Raw genomic sequence first — 22,665 nt, forward strand, 5'->3', positions numbered from 1 at the left:
TGAAACCTTTTTTAAACATTTGGGCACTTTGTGTCTTGGATAAAATCTAACTGCAGTTCATTTGAACATGTAGCAAAATTAGACCCTAGTCACAGAGAGCTGGGAAAAACATGCCCAAATACCATATGTCACTATCTATAATGAATCTTGATTTCAATATTCATTGTACTGAATCTACAAATCATATTTAGAGTCAAATATTCCCCTCAAGTACTTGAATGCACTGACTTCAATTTGAGGGAACTGTAAGGAGTTAAGGACACTCAGTACCTTACAAGCGTTAACATTCCTATAACTATACTAAACACCATCACAGTCTCATTAAACAGCGTATGGTATTTTTTATACAGGTGAATTAATTGCAAAGGGGTGAACTTGCAAAGCAGTGAATAGGGATGTGTGGCATGACCTTAAGTGAATGAATTGAAGCAGCATGAGCAAAGCCCAATGACTTGGAAAATAAACCTCAAAATTCCATTTCTGCTTATATAGTGTCATTTTTATGCATTTCTTTATTTATACACACACACACCCCTTTGTTTATTCACCCTATACACCCCTATACTTCCCCCCACCCACCCACCCACACATTAGCACTGTTTGTGAATTCTCTCTATAAATCTACTAGGTAAAGTGTACAAACATACAGGTATCTCTGCCTGAATGTCAATCCATCATTTTATAGTGTTAAACGAAATACATTTAAAGTAGCTGGGAGTTTTGCCAAATTAAAGGCCCTATTCTGCCAGGTGCTGACTATTTCCTTAAAGATGCTCTCTCTCTCTCTGTCTCTCGCACACACCCAGTATACAAATACAGAGGTAACATAAGCAATTAGATGCATAAATGAGGTAGTGGAAGTTCTCATGCAACTTTCCAATGCTTTCACCTATTTCTATATAATTACTGCACTGACAGTCAGTATTGTGACATATTTTGGAGTCATTCAATAAATGAAATGCATTAACAATGTGATGCCAATAGGAATCAATTGCTATTTGCAATAAATCACTGAAAACAATGTGAGTTTTTACTGAGCAAAGATTGTAGGATTGGACCTGCAGATTATACTGTCAGCTGTTAGTTACTATTGCTCCTTGGAGTGGTCAAGTGAAGTTCCACAGACTCACTGTTTGCTCTAATGTTGTGGACTTGGAAGATTTTTAAAGCATCCCAAAGGTGATAAGCACCTCAGTCCCCCAGAAATTCAATGGGAGTTGGATGCAGAACTCCCTTAAGCAATTTTGAAAATGCAGCTGTAGTTTTTAATCTGACAATGACACAAGTCAAACCATTCCTTCTCCTCTCTCTCCATTTTCTTTGAGCAGGATACACTGTACATATCTGATGCATCCGATGAAGTGAGCTGTAGCTCACGAAAGCTTATGCTCAGATAAATTGGTCAGTCTCTAAGGTGCCACAAGTACTCCTTTTCTTTTTGCGAACACAGACTAACACGGCTGCTACTCTGAAACCTGTACATATCTGCCTCTAGTGAGCCGCTATGCCTACCTTTCTTGACTTCCCCTCTTCTCCAAGTATTTAACATAGGGTACATGAACTCTGTGTTGTTTTGTGTTAATGTGATGGCAACAATCAGAAGATTCTTGCATATCATCTTACTTTGAAGTTTAGTCTGGAAACCACCACATCTCCATTTGGGGTAATAATAGGAACATTTTCACAAACAATTCCATGATCAACATCAATAACTTTTCCTACAAGTTAAAAAAAAAAAAAAGTTAGTGAAACATTCAGGGGGGCAGTGAGATCTAGTAGTCCAAGAACAGGGCTGAGAGACACGAATTTCTGGAGTTTATATGTCCCTTCATGCTTTGATCACCATTCAGAGGACATGCATCCATGCTGATGATGGGTTCTGCTTGATAACGATCCAAAGCAGTGCGGTCCGACGCTCGTTCATTTTCATCATCTGAGTCAGATGCCACCAGCGAAGATTGATTTTCTTTTTTGGTGGTTCGGGTTCTGTAGTTTCCGCATCAGACTGTTGCTCTTTTAATGCTTCTGAAAGCATGTTCCACACCTCATCCCTCTCAATTTTGGAACACACTTCAGATTCTTAAACTTTGAGTCGAGTGCTGTAGCTGTCTTTAGAAATCTCACATTCGTACCTTCTTTGCATTTTGTCAAATCTACAGTGAAAGTGTTCTTAAAATGAACAACATGTGCTGGGTCATCATACGAGACTGCTATACCATGAATTATATGGCAGAATGTGGGTAAAACAGAGCAGGGGGCATACAAATCTCCCCCAAGGAGTTCAGTCACAAATTAAATTAATACATTATTTTTCTAACGAGCAACATCAGCATGGAAGCATGTCCTCTGGAATGGTGGCAGAAGCATGAAGGGGCATGCGAATGTTTAGCATATCTGGCACGTAAATATCTTGCAACGCTAGCTACAAAAGTGCCATGTGAACTCCTGTTCTCACTTTCAGGTGACATTGTAAATAAAAAGTGGGCAGCATTATCTCCAGTAAATGTAAACAAATTTGTTTCTTTTAGTGACTGGCTGAACAAGAAGTAGGACTGATGGACTTGTAGGCTCTAAAGTTTTACATTGTATTGTTTTTAAACTATTTGTAATAAAAATAATAATATAAAGTGAGCACCGTACACTTTGTATTCTGTGTTGTAATTGAAATCAATATATTTGAAAATGTAGAAAAACATCCAAAAATATTTAATAAATTTCAATTGGTATTCTATTGTTTAACAGTGCAATTAAAACTGTGATTAATCACGATTTATTTTTTTGAGTTAATCGCATGAGTTAACTGTGATTAATTGACAGCCCTACGTATTTTGTTAAATCTTAAACTAATCCAAATAAAGAAACAATTAAATACAGGATTGTTACAGGTAAATCTGGTAGCAGTGCCTATAATTACGGTTGCTTTACGCTTTCCATTATAAGGCCCTGTTTTCAGTTGCTTATAACTTTACCAATCTGTAACTATTTGGGCTGAAATTTTCCATGTTGGGCATTTTCCTCAGGCTGAATTTTGCAAAGTTTCAGCTAAAATATTTTGGTGATTTCTGGGAATGAGATTAGGGGTGTTCTTCCTATCTTAAAATAGTTCTTACAACCACTTAGCTGAGAAGCTCTGTTGCTTCCAAGCTCTGGAGCAGGGACTTGAAATTTGGCAGACAGGTCACCCCAATGTCAGGGATGTGCCTTATGCCATCTCCATGAAAATTCATCCAAATTTGGCCAAGTTATAAGCCTCTGAAAAAAGTCTGAACATAAAGGTGTGGTAGAATTTGGCAGCCACATTCTCTGAATATTCCATCTGTTGCCTTCCTCATTTGTCAGAGAAGTTGGAAAATGTGTAGTGAAGGAGGCAGGAGACCATCAGAAGAGAATATATAGTCTTATGGTTAGAGAATTAAAATGCTATCCTGGAGAACTAGATTCTACTCCTTGCCTCTGCCATATGATGCTGGACAAGCCATTTGAACTAAAATGATCACCATTGGCCACTAACTGTGTGTTCCTTATTTTCTAGGTGCCTGACCTCAGACAGCTGGGACCAGATTTTCAGGAGTGCTCATGACTTCAACAGAAGTCAAAGCTGCACTTTGGACATATAAGGTGTTATAAAAATGCTAAATTATCTGAAACACCTAGTCATCTCAAGTTGGGTACCTATGACATATTTGTCCTTAATTTCTCCATGTCTCAGTTCCCCAGCTAGAATACAAGGATAATAATACCCTAAAACCGACCTTGTGAAGATCAATTCATTAACAGCTGTAAAATATGCAGATATTGTGGTGAGAGTTGTACAGGCAACATTAATTCTGGGATTTCCTAACATTTGAGTGCTTGACTTTGAGACCTTAAGGTTCTCTTAATGGAAGGGGGTGGGAGGTTGTTTGTTTTGTTTTGTAAGGTAATGAGGCATATAATTGATTGCACTGCTACAAAAATAAAGTGATGATCCTTTTTATAATTCTGAATGATAAGATAAGGAATGACTGTAGTAAAGTAATATATTATTGTTATTTTACTAAAGCATTTAAAAGGTTGTATGCAGGGTAGTTGCAGCCATGTCAGTCCCAGGATATTAGAGAGACAAGGTGCGTGAGGTAATAACTTTTAGTGGACCAACTTCTACTGGTGAGAGACACCCGCTAAAGAGCAGCTCTGTGTGGCTCCAAAGTTTGTCTCTCTGACCAGTACAAGTTGGTCCAATAAAACATATTACTTCACCCACCTTGTCTGTTTAACAGGTTGTCATTCTTTCTCGGCCTACACCAGTACAGTTATGGGCTGTAGTAAATACAGAGGCTAATAGAACATTAGTTGATGGCACAAGTTTATACTGACGATTAAAGAGGAAATAAGTGGTGTGGGTCAATGCAAAAAACTTGCCTTAAAAGACAGTTTAAAATATGGATTTTTCTTTTAATAATATGCACACTTACATGCATGCACACATGTGCACAGATACCCACACACACACACATACCCCTCCACTGTTATAAATTCCTATTCAGGGAATTCTGAAATTATGAAGGCTGAAAGAAAGGAAGAAAAATGTTATTCCAGTGGAACTTCTGATGGGAGAGCCTCCGAAAATGTGTTTCCACTACAGTTGCAGAGACTACAAAGTCTTGGTATGGGCTGAAGGAAAAAGAATGGGATGCTATACCGCATTGAAACGTCAGCAGGGTTCTCAGACCCAAGCTGCAGTCAGTCTTTAAAATAACGAGGTAGTCATGCTAAAGAACAATGGCCTGTGGGCCAAGTACATTAATTTACTACTTTATGGACTAAAAAACCCTTTTCTCAACCACATTACAAAACAGAGTCTATTATAAAATGTGGTTTATTTTATTGGTAATCACACATTGTTGTGTCCTACAAGGTCAAGAAAACAGTTAATGTTTGTGCCGCCTCAGGGTGTTTATTATGACCCTGTTGAGAAATCTGTGCTGAAGGGCAATAATGTTGTAAGAGAAGGAAAAAAAAGTTTCATATATAGTAGTTTAACTCCTTCACCTCTGAATAGCTACATTTTTTCCTGTGGGGGTGGAGAAGGGATTTGGTTTGTCAGCAGCAGCTGGGAAACAGAAATGGAAGGTGTTCAATGTGGGTAATCAAGAAGAGTAAATGGCAAAAGGCCATATGAGGGGACTGGGGAAGAAACTGGATGGGGAATAGAGACAGAAGGTGGTTAATGGGGCACAGTAAGAATTCAGTCACAGAGGACACATACACAGACCTTAGGTGGAGACAGAGGGGAAATGACAAAATGTAGAGGGTAGGAGGAGCAAGGGGAAAGGCAGGCAGGAGGGTTGGAGCGGATCAGAAAATTTTTCAGCAGAAAATTGCCTTTTTGTTGAAAATATGAAAACTGAACATATTTTGGTTTTCAGTGCCTGAGGTTTTTTAGGCCAAATCCTAGTAAAAACATCAACGTTTTTCTCTTTTCAGATGAAAAGTTTCAGGTTTCAGTTTTCTAATGAAAACTAAAAAAATTTAAAGGAAAGCAGATTCTTTCTGGGGGAAAAAAGTAAAAAAAAAACCAAAAAACAATTTTCTGTGGAGGTTTTGATGGAGAATTTCCAGCCAGCCCTTGTGAGAGTACATTGGGAAGGAATCTCAGGGCTGTCTGCTGGGGGGCATAGAAAACTGCAAAGAAGTGGGCTAGGAATATGCAATGGGAGGGGAGTTGATCTGTGGCATCTCTGAAATAGCAGCAAGGGTTGTGTAAAGAAAGGCTTTGTTTATACCAGTAAAGTTGCATACTAGGCTGAAGGGTTTAACAGGGTTTAAAAGAGAACTGGATAAATTCATGGAGGTTAAGTCCATTAATGGCTATTAGCCAGGATGGGTAAGCAATGGTGTCCCTAGCCTTTGTTTGTCAGAGGATGGAGATGGATAGCAGGAAAGAGATCACTTGATCATTACCTGTTCTGTTCACTCCCTCCGGGGCACCTGGCATTGGCCACTGTCAGTAGACAGGATACTGGGCTGGATGGACCTTTGGTCTGACCCAGTATGGCCATTTTTATGTTCTTATGAAGAGTTTATAGAGAAAAGTATCAAAATGTGAATTACCCACCCTTGATTTCTAAGGGGCCATCAATACGTAGTTCTGCTTTATCTTCATTCTTGCTGTTGGTTTCAATCTCTTGAACAACAGCAGTTCTTTTGTAAATGCCCCTTTTCACTTCATCAAAGACTGAAAACATATTGTACACTCGAGCTGTATAGCCTGCTAACTCGGTGACCTGAGAAACAACAAATAATCTGTTTAAATTACATAATCTGGAAACTGGAAATTATATACTTTCTCTAATAATTTATGGATAGCATTCCCAATTGTTTTGACTCAGTACTACTTTGATTTCATTCTGGATTAAGAATAAAAGGAAATTTTTCCTCACCAATTAATTTTCTTTCTTTGAGATCTTCTCTGACAGTCCCGCCAGATGCACATGTACTGTTCCTATCCGCCAGCAGATGGCGACATTATGTTGAGGGACAGATTCTAAACTGATGTAAATTGGCATAACTCGAATGAAGGCCTTAAGAATTTTTAGTGCTGTCATCACCAGCAAATAAGGGGGCTGCTGGCTCCCATCTATCAGCTGAATCCCCTAAAGCAGTTCCTATCATTGCAATTTATTGTGCAAAATACACCAGATGCAATTTTTAGACCTTGGAGTCCTCGTATAAAACTTGTTGTTTGAAAAAGTCCTGGAAATTTGCAGAAGATAGTGCTAAGCTTGAAGGGTGGAGGCCTGGGCTGGCAGAAGATATCAAAGAAAGAAAATTTAACACATACGGAAAATTTTCCTCTCTTTGATTTTCTGTGCCAAGCCAGATGTTTGGCTACCTCCAAAAGCAACGCTGTGCCATTCAGTAGGGACTGATTATACCTCATGAAAGCTGCCTTCAGCGCTCTCACCAAATGATGAATCAGCTCATGCCTGAACATTACATTTGCTGAACACTACAGGTTAAACAGTGAAGGACATATACCCCAGGTGGCTGCCTTCCCTATCTCCTGTAGTTCTGTATACACCTTCCAGGCCACGATGCATTTAACTTTCTAATGCCACGCACTCTGAATGCTTCTGGGACTTCCTTGCTGGCACTGAAGCAACTTTCCCTGACTAGAAACTTCATTCTCTTGGAAGGAATGGATTTGGATGCAGCTCACTTTGTTTTTCTCTCTTTCTTCTGTGGCACTCATGCTGCTGTTGTGAGGCTCTGAACTGCTGAGCTTTTTTGCGAGATTCCTAACACCCATCCTGGGTCAATGGGGAGAAAAGCATGCCAGTGTACCATTCTATTTAATTGCTAGAGCATCTGGCTGCTAGAATTCATATCTCTAGTCCTGCTAAAATACTTCTCTGCTGTTCTGTTGGACTCTGTGGCAGTCTAGTCTGTTTAGGTCTTCTTCTATTGTGACAAATTCTCTCAAAAAACTCACTCCCTAGCATATTTAGGATCTGTTTGGCTAGTCTGCTCTATTGCATACTCTGACTATGGGAATAACAAATAGGATGGCTAAGGATGAATGGGGGGCTGCTTTCAATACCTGGTTTTCCTTGGCCATATCTTTGCTCCAGGTTGGTTTATTTGAGTGAGAGATGGTGGCTGTTCAGTGTACCCACACCAAAACATTTTTCAGCATGTGGTGAAAGTGCAGAGGAACAAGTCCAGCTGTTCTCCTCTGGATATGACAGATAGTTTTCACTGACAGAAAGGTATGAATCTACTACGGGGTCATGGCGTACCCCAGGTGTACTCCCTTCTCTACACATTGGTATCTGTACTCAGGATTCCATGGGTAGGCTGAGGCCCCAGAGCAACGGAGACTCAAATGAGAGAGGCATCTAAAAATGTAGGGAAGGCTCTCCAGCAGACCCTGGCAAAGGTCCCATGAATCCTCCTTTGGATAAAGATCTGCTCTTCTGCCTGGACCTTGGACCCCCTGCAATTAAGGGGGCCGCTGGGGGACAGGGCTGACAGGGTCTTAAGGAAGGGTCTTGACCTGTTTTATTTTTACCTCGTCATCCTCTATCTCACAGGAGAGGAATCCTGTGGGGTAAATCTATTTTTTGTGTGAAAGCCAAGCAACATGGGCACTTCCTACTCCTGAAATGACTGCAGCAGTTAGCCATATAGTACTCTTCTGAGGGCTAGCTCACTGCACTCCACGCTGTCTATGCCTCTTATGGAGCCTCATATTGGTGCATAACTGGAAATCCTCCTAGACCTTTGATGCCTGCTCAAGGACTTTCTCCTTTGTTCAGGCCTGTCTCCACAGCCATTGAAGATACTGATCCTCAGCCTGCTGGAGACAGAAACAAATGAGCTCTAGGACCTGGTAAGCCCCTTATCTTGCAGGGTGATGACCTCACCAAAAAGTCTCAATGTACTGTTTGCATCTGCTGGCAGAGAGTAATTACACCCAAGCATCTGCAGTAGTATAGAACAGTGCTACTCAAAGTGGTGATCCGCGGACTGGTGCCGGTCTGCGAGCCATCGGCTGACGGTCTGCACGCACATTGGAAAAAAAAATTGCCGGTCCCCCATATCAGATAGCTTGAGAAGCACAGGTATAGAAGACTGAAGGGAAAAGTATTATTCCTAATATAACTGAATGATTCCCAGGTTCAGAAAACACAAATTCTGATGTCGAAAGCTAGGAGAGGCAAAAATAGCAGAACAATGAGTATAAACGTGCATCTAAACAGTATGCTTCTTTCTGCGGCATGCAGAGTACATACCGCGTAACCACCCTGCCCAGCACGGGTATAAATAGCACTGTAGACAGTCAGGCACGACTTAGGCAAGTAAAATAAAGGGGGTGGGTATGTATCTGAGTACAAACCCTACACAGCTCCAACTTGCCCAAGCCGTGTCTCCTCGTCTACACTGCTATTTCTAGCAGTATAGTGTCGCACTAACTCCCCATGGCCGAAGCCTTTTCCTGTTGCAGGAAAAGACGCAACCGGGGGGAGACAGAGGGGAAAGGTTTTGCCAGCTCCTCATTGCTGGAGTCCTTCCCTGCCGTAGGAAAAGACTCCAGTAGAGGGAAAGGCTCTGACAGAGGGGAGCTGCTAGAACCTTTCCCAGCTGCCTCCCCCATTGCCAGAGCCTTTCACTGAGACATGTAGCAACACGCCACAGCGTGAATGCAGCATGCTTTTCACTGTAGCATGTAGCACACGTATCTTACACGCCACCAAAAGTGGTGTGTCATTTACACATAGTCTTAAAAAACAAACAAATCAGCTAGTTGTAGTAAAGCATTTAGAGGTAGCCCGATCCAAACCTGGTGTTAGAAGACACCTCTGGTATAAGGAAGTGTAACTCTAGACAAGTCCCATAATTGCACAAAATTAAAGAACAGCTATTTGTTATGAATTACAAGGTCCTGCTCTCAGCCATGGTTTTATAAGCGTATAGGAGTTTATAAGGAGAACATTGCAAAACCCATGATAATTATCAAATGTTTCAACTCCATGAGTAAGCCTAGACTGTCCTGCATTGGCAGTTTTTTGTCTCTAACACTTGTGAAAAGAGTTGTACTGACAGTATTTAAGACTGAAGATCTCCTTCTACCAGTATAGCAGGTACAACGTGGACAGCAGCAGGACAGCCTTTCCACATTGTCTCACCAGTGTGCCCTCCATCCTGACCTGCAATGACCACTTCTAAATATGACAATGTAATTCAGCCTCCAAGCCTATTCAAGGTCTCATCCAACTCCCACTGAAGTCATTGGGAAACTCTCCAGTGAATTCAGTGGGAGTTGAATCAAGCCCTCAATCCTTGGCCTCTGCTAAGACTTCAAACCAGCACTCCAAACAGTGTTCCCTGCTACAGTGATATTTGTGATACTGAACGCTGTACCCTATGAACAAACCTTAGACCATCATCTCAACTCTCACGCTGCAGGAAAGCTAACAGGTGGTAACAGTTTCCAAAGCATGAGCCTATAGACTTATCCATCAAAACACTGAAAATTTGGATTTACACCAGTGGCCTACAGACAAAAAAAAAGAAATCGCAAAAAGCCAAACATTGCCCATCTTACTAACGAGGTCAGTTCCGCTGACCAATACAGGACTGCTTGTGTAAGAAAAGGGAGTGGGATTCTTACTTTATTACCATAAAATATTAAAGTTCACAGGAAGCATATTACCATTCTATGGCAATCACCTAAAAGGAACTTAGAATAAAATATGAAGTTGTGGTATCCCAATACTTCTTTGGCAAAATTTTAAGTATAAAATTAAGATGGAAGCTCAGCTCCCTGGTCTTTCACTTCATACTCTCTGAATTAAAGTGTAATTGTGTTACAAGTCAAATCAGTTTGCTGTCTTTCACCTATTATTTAGTGGCTATTTTTTCTGCATCATAAAGCAGCCATGTTTGCAAGGCGCCATGTAAATTTATAGCATTATACAAATGATTTTAACACTGAATGCGAATAGTAACACCTTCACATAATTGGTAACCAGGCATTCTCTCTACATTGTAGGCCAAGTATTGAAACAGATGAATCAAAAATCACACAGTCTATTAGGAAAACTGCTTGAGAAGTCTCCACAGTATCTGGCTCTAGTCTAGAAAATGCTGTCATGGTTTATGCCAGGGGTAGACAACCTATGGCACAAATGCCAAAGGTGGCACGTGAGCTGATTTTCAGTGGCACACTCACTGCCTGGGTCCTGGCCACTGGTCCAGGGGGCTCTGCATTTTAGTTTAATTTTAAATGAAGCTTCTTAAACATTTTATAAACCTTATTTACTTTACATACAACAATAATTTAGTTATATATTATAGACTTAAAGAAAGAGACCTTCTAAAAATGTTAAAATGTATTACTGGCACGCGAAACCTTAAATTAGGGTGAATAAATGAAAACTCAGCACACCACTTCTGAAAGGTTGCCGACCTCTGGTTTATGCTCATGGGCCACAAATTATCCCCACATTAAAATACTAGCTGTACTTAAGTTACTAAGGGACAAATTCTGCAGTCTTCACTTCAGAAAAGCTCCCATTGATTTAAGGACTGCAGAATCTGCCCCAATATCATTACAAAAGAAATTTTTAAAAAAAATCTTACATTTGCAAATTCTGTTTTATTTTCATTTATTTCTCTTTTCAGTTGTATACTACAAATGACACACAATACCTCTTTGTAAGAAGACATAATCCTTTCAATGGCATCTGCTCCAGAGACCAACAGATTTCGTGAAGTAGTAAAGGCTTCTGTTCGCTCACTAACCATTGCTTGTTTATGGCCATCTTCTAATTCTAAAAGCAAAAAATGTTCTTCTGTTCAAATATTCTTCTGAAAAATATCTCTACAAATTAAATTATGGTTAAAATGTGAGCCATTATTAAAATAGATATTAAGTTAAGAACACTAACTCTATGAAGACAACTTTCTGAAAGGAATCAGAAAGGCAAGCAATTAGCATAAAACTTCTAGTAACAAAGAAAAAATGGGAGTATGAGAAATTCTTCTTACACAGATCATCCTTTTTTCTTTTTAACACTCATCAGCCTCTTTTTCTTTTTAATATACCATTACTCAGTCTGAGTTTTACCACAACTGTAATGAGTCAAACCTAAGTAATGTTCTAAAACAGAATTTCAGTTTCATTGTTTTGTTTTTACTAGTACTGCTATTATTCATTTTTAACCTTACTTAATTCTTCAACTCCACTTAAAAAGGAGCATTCATACTGATGCACATTTGGCAAAATTAGAATATTTTATAAGAATGCAATTAACTGTCAGTAAGTTTCTATATTCCTCTTGGTAGTATTAGAGGGATCTGTGTTTGAGTAAAAGCCTTCTTTCTCACACCCAGTTTCTCTGTCTGTCTGATCCCATAATGAAGTCATTATCCTTTGTTTATAACATTGTAACCTGTTAACATGAAAATTCTTCTGAATCAAATAAGAGCAAGAAGAGATGTGTTGTGAGAAAATACCCTGAACAACTGACAAAGGCAAAAATGGCAGCTGAAACTAGAGAGGGCATGGGAAAAAGAAACACTTTTATGTTTTAAGTATAATATCTTCACATGAAGTGTTTGTTTTTACCAGAGTAAAATTCATTAAGTGTTTCAAGCCTGGAGTCCAACTCTGCTACTGTGATATCTCTTGCCGTCATCACACCCACAGAAACTGCTATACAGCACAGAGCCAATCTGTAATTTGCTCCTCCACAAAATCATCAAGATAATAATGTAGCTGAATTTTTTAAGAATGAATAATGTATAATCCTTAATATCTGCAACTAAGCAAATTAAGATGACAATATATGGTCAACCAAATGTAAAATTTTAGGTTGCAAAAGGGGTTTGGGGAGGATATGCAGATTGGAGCTTCTGTCTTTCTCTGAAGTATGGCTACTGCCAGACACTAGGCAAGCCACACTAGTAGGCTGATCCAGTATGCCAACTCCTATATCAGGAATTGTTATTAATAACGTCTATTAGGCTGGCTCAGTGCTTTTAGTCAAGAAAATCTGTGAGCAGTTTCCTACAGGTGTAACATGATGGTCACTTTATGTGCTGTTCTATGGCAGGTAATGATAAAGCAACATAAGCAAAATTTTCTTATGTAGCGAGTGGTTCTCTCACCTCCATGACAAGGTCAGACTCTGCAGTGTTTGAAATCCCGTACCATAAATCTTGTACCAAATCTCATTGTACCTGTCTGTATCTTCTTTTTGCTTTTGAAGCTCCTGATACCCAAACACTGGTTTGTTTTAATTTATCAAGTCACCAAAAAAAACCCTGGTTAAATACATCCTTGGTATAACTCCACTTACATCAATGAAGATACACCAGAGATAAGTATAAACATTTCGGGCCAAAATTATTATATAGAAAGTTACTGTCATATACGTAAGACCCCAATTTGGCCTCCCTTTGTCTCAAAATTCAATTTCTGAATTATTTAAGAAAACTGTGGCTATTCAGACTTTTTAGTTTAAGTTATGCCAAGTCAATAGTGTGTCACCCACCACACTGGGATATACACATCTGGTACACAATGAGAGTCATGCCTTTCTAGAAAAGGACAGAACCTTCCTGAGTTAGGGTGTGATCCTAAAACCCTCACTCATATAGACAGTCATGTAAATTGTCACATTTACTCCAATTGGAGGATTCATGTGAATAAGGGTCTCAGTAGTGTTGCCAATTCAGTAGCACAAACTAAAAAAAAAAATTATAACTCTTTCTTGGCAGATAACCAAGTTTTACTGATCTAGCCAGCATTTTAGATGTCATTGTGGGTTTAAAATTGGGTAAATTTGAAGAACTTTAAACTGTTCCAGAACACAATTCTCAATTATTGCATGACTGAAATCAAACCACCAGACCTGCCCAAAATAACTTTTCTTGATCATTTTCTCCAATATTTTTCATATATAGGCTTTTCCTTCTGTGTTAGAGGAAGTGCAGACTTTACAACAGACTAGGCCAGTCTAGTATCTAACCTCTGTCAGTAGTTTAACATGTTCCCCACTTATAAAACTTCTTAATCCCATTTGTTTTATGGAAAAAACATATCTATTGTGCCTAATGAAATTAAAGTCTCATTGTCATTAATGTTTAATTTCCAGGGAACTAACTACATTCAAGATATTTTGGTCTACTGGTATTTTTTGTATGATTCCTTTTGCATACTAGAGTACTTAGAGAAGAGTAGAGTATTGGGGTGAGGGATAGCTCAGTGGTTTGAGCATTGGCCTGCTAAACCCACGGTTGTAAGTTCAATCCTTGAGGGGGCCATTTAGGGATCTGGGGCAAAAATTGGGGATTGGTCCTGCTTTGAGCAGGGGGTTGGACTAGATGAGCTCCTGAGGTCCCTTCCACCCCTGAGAGTCTATGATACTTACAAAATGTATATACTGTAACAGCGAATGGATATCAGTAAAGGTAGCACTAGCTCTGATGTGTGTGTGTTTTAAATACATACAAATACCCAATTTTTTTTTGGCAACAGTGAAAAGGCTATTGTTGTATTGATGCAATCCCTGCTGTCTGAAATCACATCTATGTGAACAGATGTGATTTCAGGCATGATCATAAGTTCTAAACACTAGCTATTCGGTTCCAAACACTTCCTGGATTCTAATGGGTTTATTCATCAATGACAGTTCTAGTTTCCATTCCTGAGATTTTAACCAACTTCATTTGCCTTCCACACTTGATCTGATTGGATACAGTACTATTTCTCCAACTAATCTGCCTTCAGCGGTGAGCCGCACTTGTTGGATTTTTAGCATACCTGGTTTACTTCTTACCACTTGATGGGGTCAATTTGTCACCATTAATAATGCATTTCTGATCTTGTCCCTGTTCTTGTAGAATGCCTCAGGGCTCTGTAATAAGTTCTACACTTTAACATTTTGCTGTTCCTCCAAGCCTATCACTGATTTGGAGAAGACAGATTTATTTTTCTGACCTTCTGCTCTTTCCACATTTTAAACATATTTGTCAGAGGTCCATTCCTGGATGTCAGAGAATGATATGGGTGAAATATTGCTCCTTTCCTCTCTACACCTTTATAGCGGCTCTCTCTTGTTGAAGGACAACTAACCTATTTCTGATTCATGGGTGAAGGGCTAGGGAGGAGACATTTACATTTTGTGGTTAAATAATCTCTTTATCAGTTAAGGGATTCTGCTGAGCTGCGCTTATTTCCATTTTAGCAGAAAGTACATTAAATTGGCTAACATAATTTCTGTTACCAAAGTACTAAAGCACTGTTATCCTTCACTGGTTGTTGTGTGTAATATGGACCTGTATAAACTCCTTTGTTTAGAATATGATAACCAAATTTCAGAGCAGGTGAAATTTGTGCATATTGTCTGAATTTGATAAGGAATTTGGCAATTTGGTTAAATGTACTGGATTTAAAATTGATCTTTTCATATACAAAGCATTACAGAATCTTTGCATGGTGAATCTTATTGATTTTTTAAGATTTCTTATGATTCCAGTCATGTATATGGAGATTTGTTGAGCCAACTTCAAAGTCATTTGCTATCCATTTATTTAGCTTAGGTATTGCTAGGATACCTATCATTATAGTTTCTAAGCTCGAATATGCAGTATCTAAAAATGTTAAACAGGAATTTTTAATCATTGTATTCTTTTTTTGTGGATTTATCTTCTTCTGAAGTTAGTATACACTCTCAAAGTACAGCCTCAGAAACAACTCTGACATCATAATCAAAAAGGCTGACCAAGGGGGTGCTGTTGTCATCATGAATAGGTCGGAATATGAACAAGAGGCTGCTCGGCAGCTCTCCAACACCACTTTCTACAAGCCATTACCCTCTGATCCCACTGAGAGTTACCAAAAGCAACTACAGCATTTGCTCAAGAAACTCCCTGAAAAAGCACAAGATCAAATCCGCACAGACACACCCCTGCAACCCCGACCTGGGATATTCTATCTACTACCCAAGATCCATAAACCTGGAAATCCTGGGCGCCCCATCATCTCAGGCATTGGCACCCTGACAGCAGGATTGTCTGGCTATGTAGACTCCCTCCTTAGGCCCTACGCTACCAGCACTCCCAGCTACCTTTGAGACACCACTGACTTCCTGAGGAAACTACAATCCATCGGTGATCTTCCTGATAATATCATCCTGGCCACTATGGATGTAGAAGCCCTCTACACCAACATTCCACACAAAGATGGACTACAAGCCGTCAAGAACACTATCCCCGATAATGTCACGGCTAACCTGGTGGCTGAACTTTGTGACTTTGTCCTTACCCATAACTATTTTACATTTGGGGACAATGTATACCTTCAAATCAGCGGCACTGCTATGGGTACCCGCATGGCCCCACAGTATGCCAACATTTTTATGGCTGACTTAGAACAACGCTTCCTCAGCTCTCGTCCCATAACGCCCCTACTCTACTTGCACTATATTGATGACGTCTTCATCATCTGGACCCATGGAAAAGAAGCCCTTGAGGAATTCCACCATGATTTCAACAATTTCCATCCCACCATTAACCTCAGCCTGGTCCAGTCCACACAAGAGATCCACTTCCTGGACACTACAGTGCTAATAAACGATGGTCACATAAACACCACCCTATACCGGAAACCTACTGACCGCTATTCCTACCTACATGCCTCCAGCTTTCACCCTGACCACACCACACGATCCATTGTCTACAGCCAACCTCTGCGATACAACCGCATTTGCTCCAACCCCCCAGACAGAGACAAACACCTACAAGATCTCTATCAAGCATTCTTACAACTACAATACCCACCTGCGGAAGTCAAGAAACAGATTGATAGAGCCAGAAGAGTTCCCAGAATTCACCTACTACAGGACAGGCCTAACAAAGAAAATAACAGAACGCCACTAGCCGTCACCTTCAGCCCCCAACTAAAACCCCTCCAACGCATTATTAAGGATCTACAACCTATCCTGAAGGATGACCCAACACTCTCACAAATCTTGGGAGACAGACCAGTCCTTGCCTACAGACAGCCCCCCAACCTGAAGCAAATACTCACCAGCAACCACATACCACACAACAGAACCACTAACCCAGGAACCTATCCTTGCAACAAAGCCCGTTGCCAACTGTGCCCACATATCTATTCAGGGGACACCATCACAGGGCCTAATAACATCAGCCACACTATCAGAGGCTCGTTCACCTGCACATCCACCAATGTGATATATGCCATCATGTGCCAGCAATTCCCCTCTGCCATGTACATTGGTCAAACTGGACAGTCTCTACGTAAAAGAATAAATGGACACAAATCAGATGTCAAGAATTATAACATTCATAAACCAGTCGGAGAACACTTCAATCTCTCTGGTCACGCGATTACAGACATGAAAGTTGCGATATTACAACAAAAAAACTTCAAAACCAGACTCCAGCGAGAGACTGTTGAATTGGAATTCATTTGCAAATTGGATACAATTAACTTAGGCTTGAATAGAGACTGGGAGTGGCTAAGTCATTATGCAAGATAACCTATTTCCCCTTGTTTTTTCCTACCCCCCCCCTCAGAGGTTCTTGTTAAACCCTGGATTTGTGCTGAAAATGGCCCACCTTGATTATCATACACATTGTAAGGAGAGTGATCACTTTAGATAAGCTATTACCAGAACGAGAGTGGGGTGGGGGGAGAGAAAACCTTTTGTAGTGGTAAACACCCATTTTTTCATGCTTTGTGTGTATAAAAAGATCTTCTATACTTTCCACAGTATGCATCCGATGAAGTGAGCTGTAGCTCACGAAAGCTTATGCTCAAATAAATTGGTTAGTCTCTAAGGTGCCACAAGTACTCCTTTTCTTTTTTTGAAAGTACAAAGAGTTGCACATGTTTCAAGTACATAAGAGGTTGTTACAAGGAGGAGGGAGAAGAATTGGGTTTAAACTTCAACAAGGGAGGTTTAGGTTGGACATTAGGAAAAACTTCCTGTCAGGGTGGTTAAGCACTGGAATAAATTGCCTAGGGAGGTTGCGGAATCTCCATCATTGGAGATTTTTAAGAGCAGGTTAGACAAATACCTGTCAGGAATGGTCTACATAATACTTAGTCCTGCTATGAGTGCAGGGGACTGGACTAGATGACCTCTTCAGGTCCCTTCCAGTCCTATGATTCTATGTAATAAGCAAATAATTTTTTTTTTTGCTTGTTACTACTTCTTAATTTAACACATTCCCCTTGCCTCCTGCTCTGCCAAACTGCATTTTTTCCCTGACTTTTAAAAAAAAAAAACACATTTCAAACAACTTTAAAATCAGGGCCTCACTTCGCTCTCATTGCTGGAAGATCTGGACATGATTTTCAGAAGACCTGAATAGTTCTGTCATAAAAGCCTATAACCTGAGCTTCACATCCCTTTCTGTACTCTACTTGAGGTGAGAGGAGATGCTGATTCTTACACAGGTCAGCACAAAACAGAATAAATAAACATTAATTAATGTTTGTGAAGCACTCTGATACTAAGGTGATGAGCAAACGCCACAGAAAAACCACTAGATAGTCAGATAGTATTTAATAATATAGCAGCAGACATTCTGAGAATTGACACATCTTCCCAGCCTTGGTTGGGGCATGAGAGCTACAGCTAAAGTTACAACTTGATGAGACATCACTGCTTAGGGCCTGTGAAGAGAGGAAAGCCAGCACCTGACATTCTTGATATTGCGAATATAAAAAACAAGATTTTATTTTAAAGTTTGTGAGACCATCTTCATACATCAAAAAGGGCAGTAAATGGTTAAAGTGATATTTATAAACTGTTTCTCCACAATTCACCTTGGCATCTTATTTGAAAAACCTATCCTTTGATTCAGAATGTATTCTGTTTATCAGGTTTAAATTCAAAGATATGTTTTTTGTCACTGATATTTCTTCAAGTGGTTTGTTTGTAAAGTTTAAACACATCCCAGGAGCTACCCAAGGATGAGGCATGCATGGTGTTTGGATATTATAGCGCGGCAGCTACAAATGGTATTAAAATGAAACGTAGTCTTCTTACGTGACTAGTCTTCTACACTAATATCTTTAAACAAACATTTGAAATTAAATAAAAGTCTTATTACCGCCATCTGCAAATCCTGTTGCTGTGATGATAGGTACCGCCACCATAATCAAACCACAGCTACTCCAGACGTACTTCATCAGGAACTGCTCTATCATGATGTACCACAAACGTTTAGACAATATGAGGTTCATTTGGTCTGCCAAAGCCTTGTAACTTTTCTGTAGTTGTTTCATCTCCACCTATAGTTAAAAAAATGTAAGTACTTACACAGAATAGTAAATATTAATATACATATAGGTACAATACACACACACGTACTTATAATATAATCAAATAACCAGTGTTCGGATTTGAATTCTTCACTATACCTTGCAATCAGTACTGCAAGCTATGTGGTATCTGTTTACACAAAGGGCCACATTCTCAGTGTAAATCAGCATAGCTCATGGAACTCATTGGGCCTGATTCTGATTTACACCAATGCCCCTTTACCTCACTCTGGCAGTTTTCCACCCACTTCACAGTACCAGAGCAAAATACAAGTGAGTGATAAAAGCTGTTCCTTACCATCAAAGTAAAACTAATTCTACATGTTTAATGAAGAGGAATAGGCAACATTTGGGGACTCAAGCCTGCAAAATTCCAATTTATTCCAATGAGAGTTTTGCCTGAGTAAATCTGCAGAACCAATACCTCCAATTGGTATTTCATGTCTTTCAGCAATGTGCCAAGAGGAAGTGATAATCTACATCAAGGAAATGAGTCAAGAATAGTGACAAATCAAAAAGAAAAGGAGTATTTGCGGCACCTTAGAGACTAACAAATTTATTTGAGCATAAGCTTTAGCTCACTTCATCGTATGCATTCAGTGGAAAATACAGTGTATTTTCAGTGTATTTTCCACTGAATGCACCCGATGAAGTGAGCTGTAGCTCACGAAAGCTTATGCTCAAATAAATTTGTTAGTCTCTAAGGTGCCACAAGTACTCCTTTTCTTTTTGCGAATACAGACTAACACGGCTGCTACTCTGAAAAGTGACAAATCAGTATGACATAATGCAGTCAATTTGAGCCCACACAAAAGTGGGAATCGGAAAAAAAGTGTTGAATTTAATGTTTATTTGAGCTGCAGTTAATGCAGTGCTGCAGACAATTTTTGGTGCTCATTGCTACTATAAAAATTAAATGTTTATGTTGTCTTATTAATACTTTAATTAATACTGACCAAACGGGTAGTGTGAAATTTTGCCATTTTCTTTTTCACATTATGTGAAACTTTTTTAAAAGCCATTTTAAACACAATGCAGTCAAAATTCACAATATAATTTTGAAAATTTCTTCAACATGCTGATTTTTAAATTATGTTACTTTTATGTAACTGATAACCCAAATAGTGTACTCTATTTCAGCAACTTTAGGACTGTAGTGACAACAATTTTCCTTAGCTATCTATACAAGACAATGTCAAAGACTGTGTTGCCATCTAAACTATAGCAAAGTTTTCTTCTAGATTACTGTGTGCTACTGATTTTTGCATTTAGAGAAATAGTATTTCTGTATCATTAAATATTCTTAGTTAATAAAATAGGGGAAAAATAAGAGGCAGGAAAGGTTAAGAGCTAGGGCACCTTTTGGAAACGAGACAGAAAAGGGAAACTAAAATTTACTAGAGAAACGTGATGCTGCTCAGAAGTAGGAATACTTTAAAAGAAAAATAAAATGGAGAATACTCTATACTTCTGTCTCTCTCCAAACAATGTGGGAGAGTATATATCGTAAACAGGTTTAGGAATCAGAGGAATTCATATCCCTCACAGAGGAGAGGGCGAGGGCACATGACCACCCTTATTACAGTAGATCAACATCTAGTAGTACAGCAACAGTTCTGAATCATCCCAGATTTTAGTCCTTGCCTTTATTTCCATTTTACCTTGTGTCCTCTGTAGAAGGCGATCTCTTCCACATTGGCTATAATCCGCGAATGGACGTACCGTAGATAACCCTTTCTATGAGCTTCCTCTGCGACCAGCTTGCCAAATTTGGGTGAGCACGCTTTCAGTACTCTCGCCGTGGCATACACCACAAGCCCTGCCAGCAGCGTAGGCCCGATGGGGTTTGCTCCCCTGGACCTGGCGGTCTGGATAAGACTATAGGATGTCAGCACCACATCCAGGATGGGTTTGGTCAGGTTGGAGTACAGGTGTGCCACCGACTGGGAGAACATCATGATGTCCTCGGTCAGGGACTGGTCAGGGTTCGCCAGCCTCCCATCCATATTGATCACCTTATAGTAAGTTTGATTGGCAAAGTAGGTCTCATAGGCATGATCCACCAGGCGGGTACGGAAGGCTAGGGCCAGCTTGCACTCCAGGTACCGTATGGCGCTGTTCACGAAAGTGGCAGGAATTGCAATCATGAGCCACTTGATTAATTTGATGGCAAAGCTCCTGGGCTTCTTCTCCACGATGCTCTTGACGATCTTCCCATCCAGCCCGGCCACGTAGATGGAGAGGAAGGTCCGGGAGACCAGAGCCACCGAGTGGAGGCAAAGCCAGCCCGATTCGGTGCTCACAAGCTTCGGGAAGAGGATCTTACGAAGTTCCAGCAGCTGCCTGAAAAATTCCGCATTCACTGCTGGGGAGGCTCTGCCCCGGATCCGGCTGCAATGCAGCGGCTCCTCTCCCCCTCCCGCCCGGCAGGCAGCCTGCAAGCCCTTTTCGCAGGCTGTCTGCTGCAGGCGCTTGCGGAGGACGGGGTAGAGGATGTTCAGCCCATATGCCGCAGCCACCAGGCACGCAGCCCGCTTGGCCGCGCTGGATCCGCTCCACTTCCCTCGCCCGGTTGCGGCACGCAGCAGCTGGGTCATGTCGCACAGCCGCAGGGACCGCCGCGGAGCAGGGATGCTCTGGCGCTGGGTCATGCCCAAGAGGAAGACCGCCGAGGAGGGACGTTCATGAAGCCCGGGCATGCCTCATGCTCTGCCGCGGCGCCTTCCCCGCCGCCCTTGCTGGAACAGAGGCGAGGGGACGGACGCCGGCTCCCAGGGCCGGATGGTTCCCTCCGATGCACCGAGAGCTGCCGCCTGCTGAGATCCGCCGCCGCCAACTCCGCCTCCGCCGCCCGCTCATTGGCTGCGAAGAGCTGGGGAACCCACCGCTTCCCTCTGGACCTTTCCCAGCCCCGCGCGGCGCGCTCTGAATCCTGCGCCCGGAACAGGGCCGGTCCGTGCTGGCAGCACCCGATTCATGCAGCTCAACTTGGGCTAGGTATTGGCCTTGGCAGGAGCGTCGCTAGACACTGGGAGGACCACCCAGGAGGCGCATCAGAGGTTGAGGGGGTGGGGAAAGAGTCACCAATGGGCTGCTGATTTTGCAAGTGTATCACTTCTAGATTTACCTCCAGAGAGAGGAACAAAAGGGGAACTGAAGGGAGGAGGGAAGGTACTTGGGAGCTACCTAAACTCTTCAGTAAAAGAACTAAAAAAGAGCCACCGTGGCTTCACAACTATGTAAAAGAAGCAGAGAGATAAAAAGGCATCTTTTAAAAAGTGGAAGTCAAAGCCTAGTGAGGTAAATAGAAAGGAGCATAAACACTGCCAAATTAAATGTAAGAATGTAATAAGAAAAGCCAAAAAGGAGTTTGAACAACAGCTAGCCAAAAACTCAAAAGGTAATAACAAATACATCAGAAGCAGGAAGCCTGCTAAACAACCAGTGTGGCCCCTGGATGATCCAGATACAAAAGGAGCACTTAAAAATGATAAAGTCATCACAGAGAAACTAAATGAATTCTTTGCTTCAGTCTTCATGGCTGAGGATGTTAGGGAGATTCCCAAACCTGAGCCGTCTTTTGTAGGTGACAAATCTGAGGAATTGTCACAGATTGAAGTGTCACTAGAGGAGGTTTTCGAATTAATTGAGAAACTTAACAGTAACAAGTCACTGGGACCAGATGGCATTCACCCATGAGTTCTGAAAGAACTCAAATGTGAAATTGTGGAATTATTAACTATGGTTTGTAACCTGTCCTTTAAATCAGCTTCTGTACCCAATGACTGGAAGATAGCTAATGTAACGCCAATATT

The 22,665-nt window shown here is 40.8% G+C and overlaps 1 protein-coding gene across 2 annotated transcripts in view; it reads right to left on the reverse strand.

The window, feature by feature from the left end:
* ABCD2 (ATP binding cassette subfamily D member 2) overlaps window positions 1-21,842 on the reverse strand; it is a 67,823-nt gene extending 45,981 nt beyond the window's left edge. For both annotated transcript variants that reach the window (XM_073328418.2, XM_073328420.1), the window contains exons 1-5: window positions 20,512-21,842; window positions 18,640-18,820; window positions 11,197-11,318; window positions 6,098-6,266; window positions 1,624-1,718 (exon numbers count right to left, since the gene is read on the reverse strand). In XM_073328418.2, coding sequence (XP_073184519.1) covers window positions 1,624-1,718; window positions 6,098-6,266; window positions 11,197-11,318; window positions 18,640-18,820; window positions 20,512-21,549 — 1,605 coding nt within the window. In that variant the 5' untranslated portion in view covers window positions 21,550-21,842. The remainder of the gene's footprint in view (window positions 1-1,623; window positions 1,719-6,097; window positions 6,267-11,196; window positions 11,319-18,639; window positions 18,821-20,511) is intronic.
* Between the last annotated feature and the right edge of the window lie 823 nt (window positions 21,843-22,665).

This window comes from Lepidochelys kempii, chromosome 1 (assembly GCF_965140285.1).
Source record: "Lepidochelys kempii isolate rLepKem1 chromosome 1, rLepKem1.hap1, whole genome shotgun sequence".
Taxonomy (NCBI): domain Eukaryota; kingdom Metazoa; phylum Chordata; order Testudines; family Cheloniidae; genus Lepidochelys; species Lepidochelys kempii.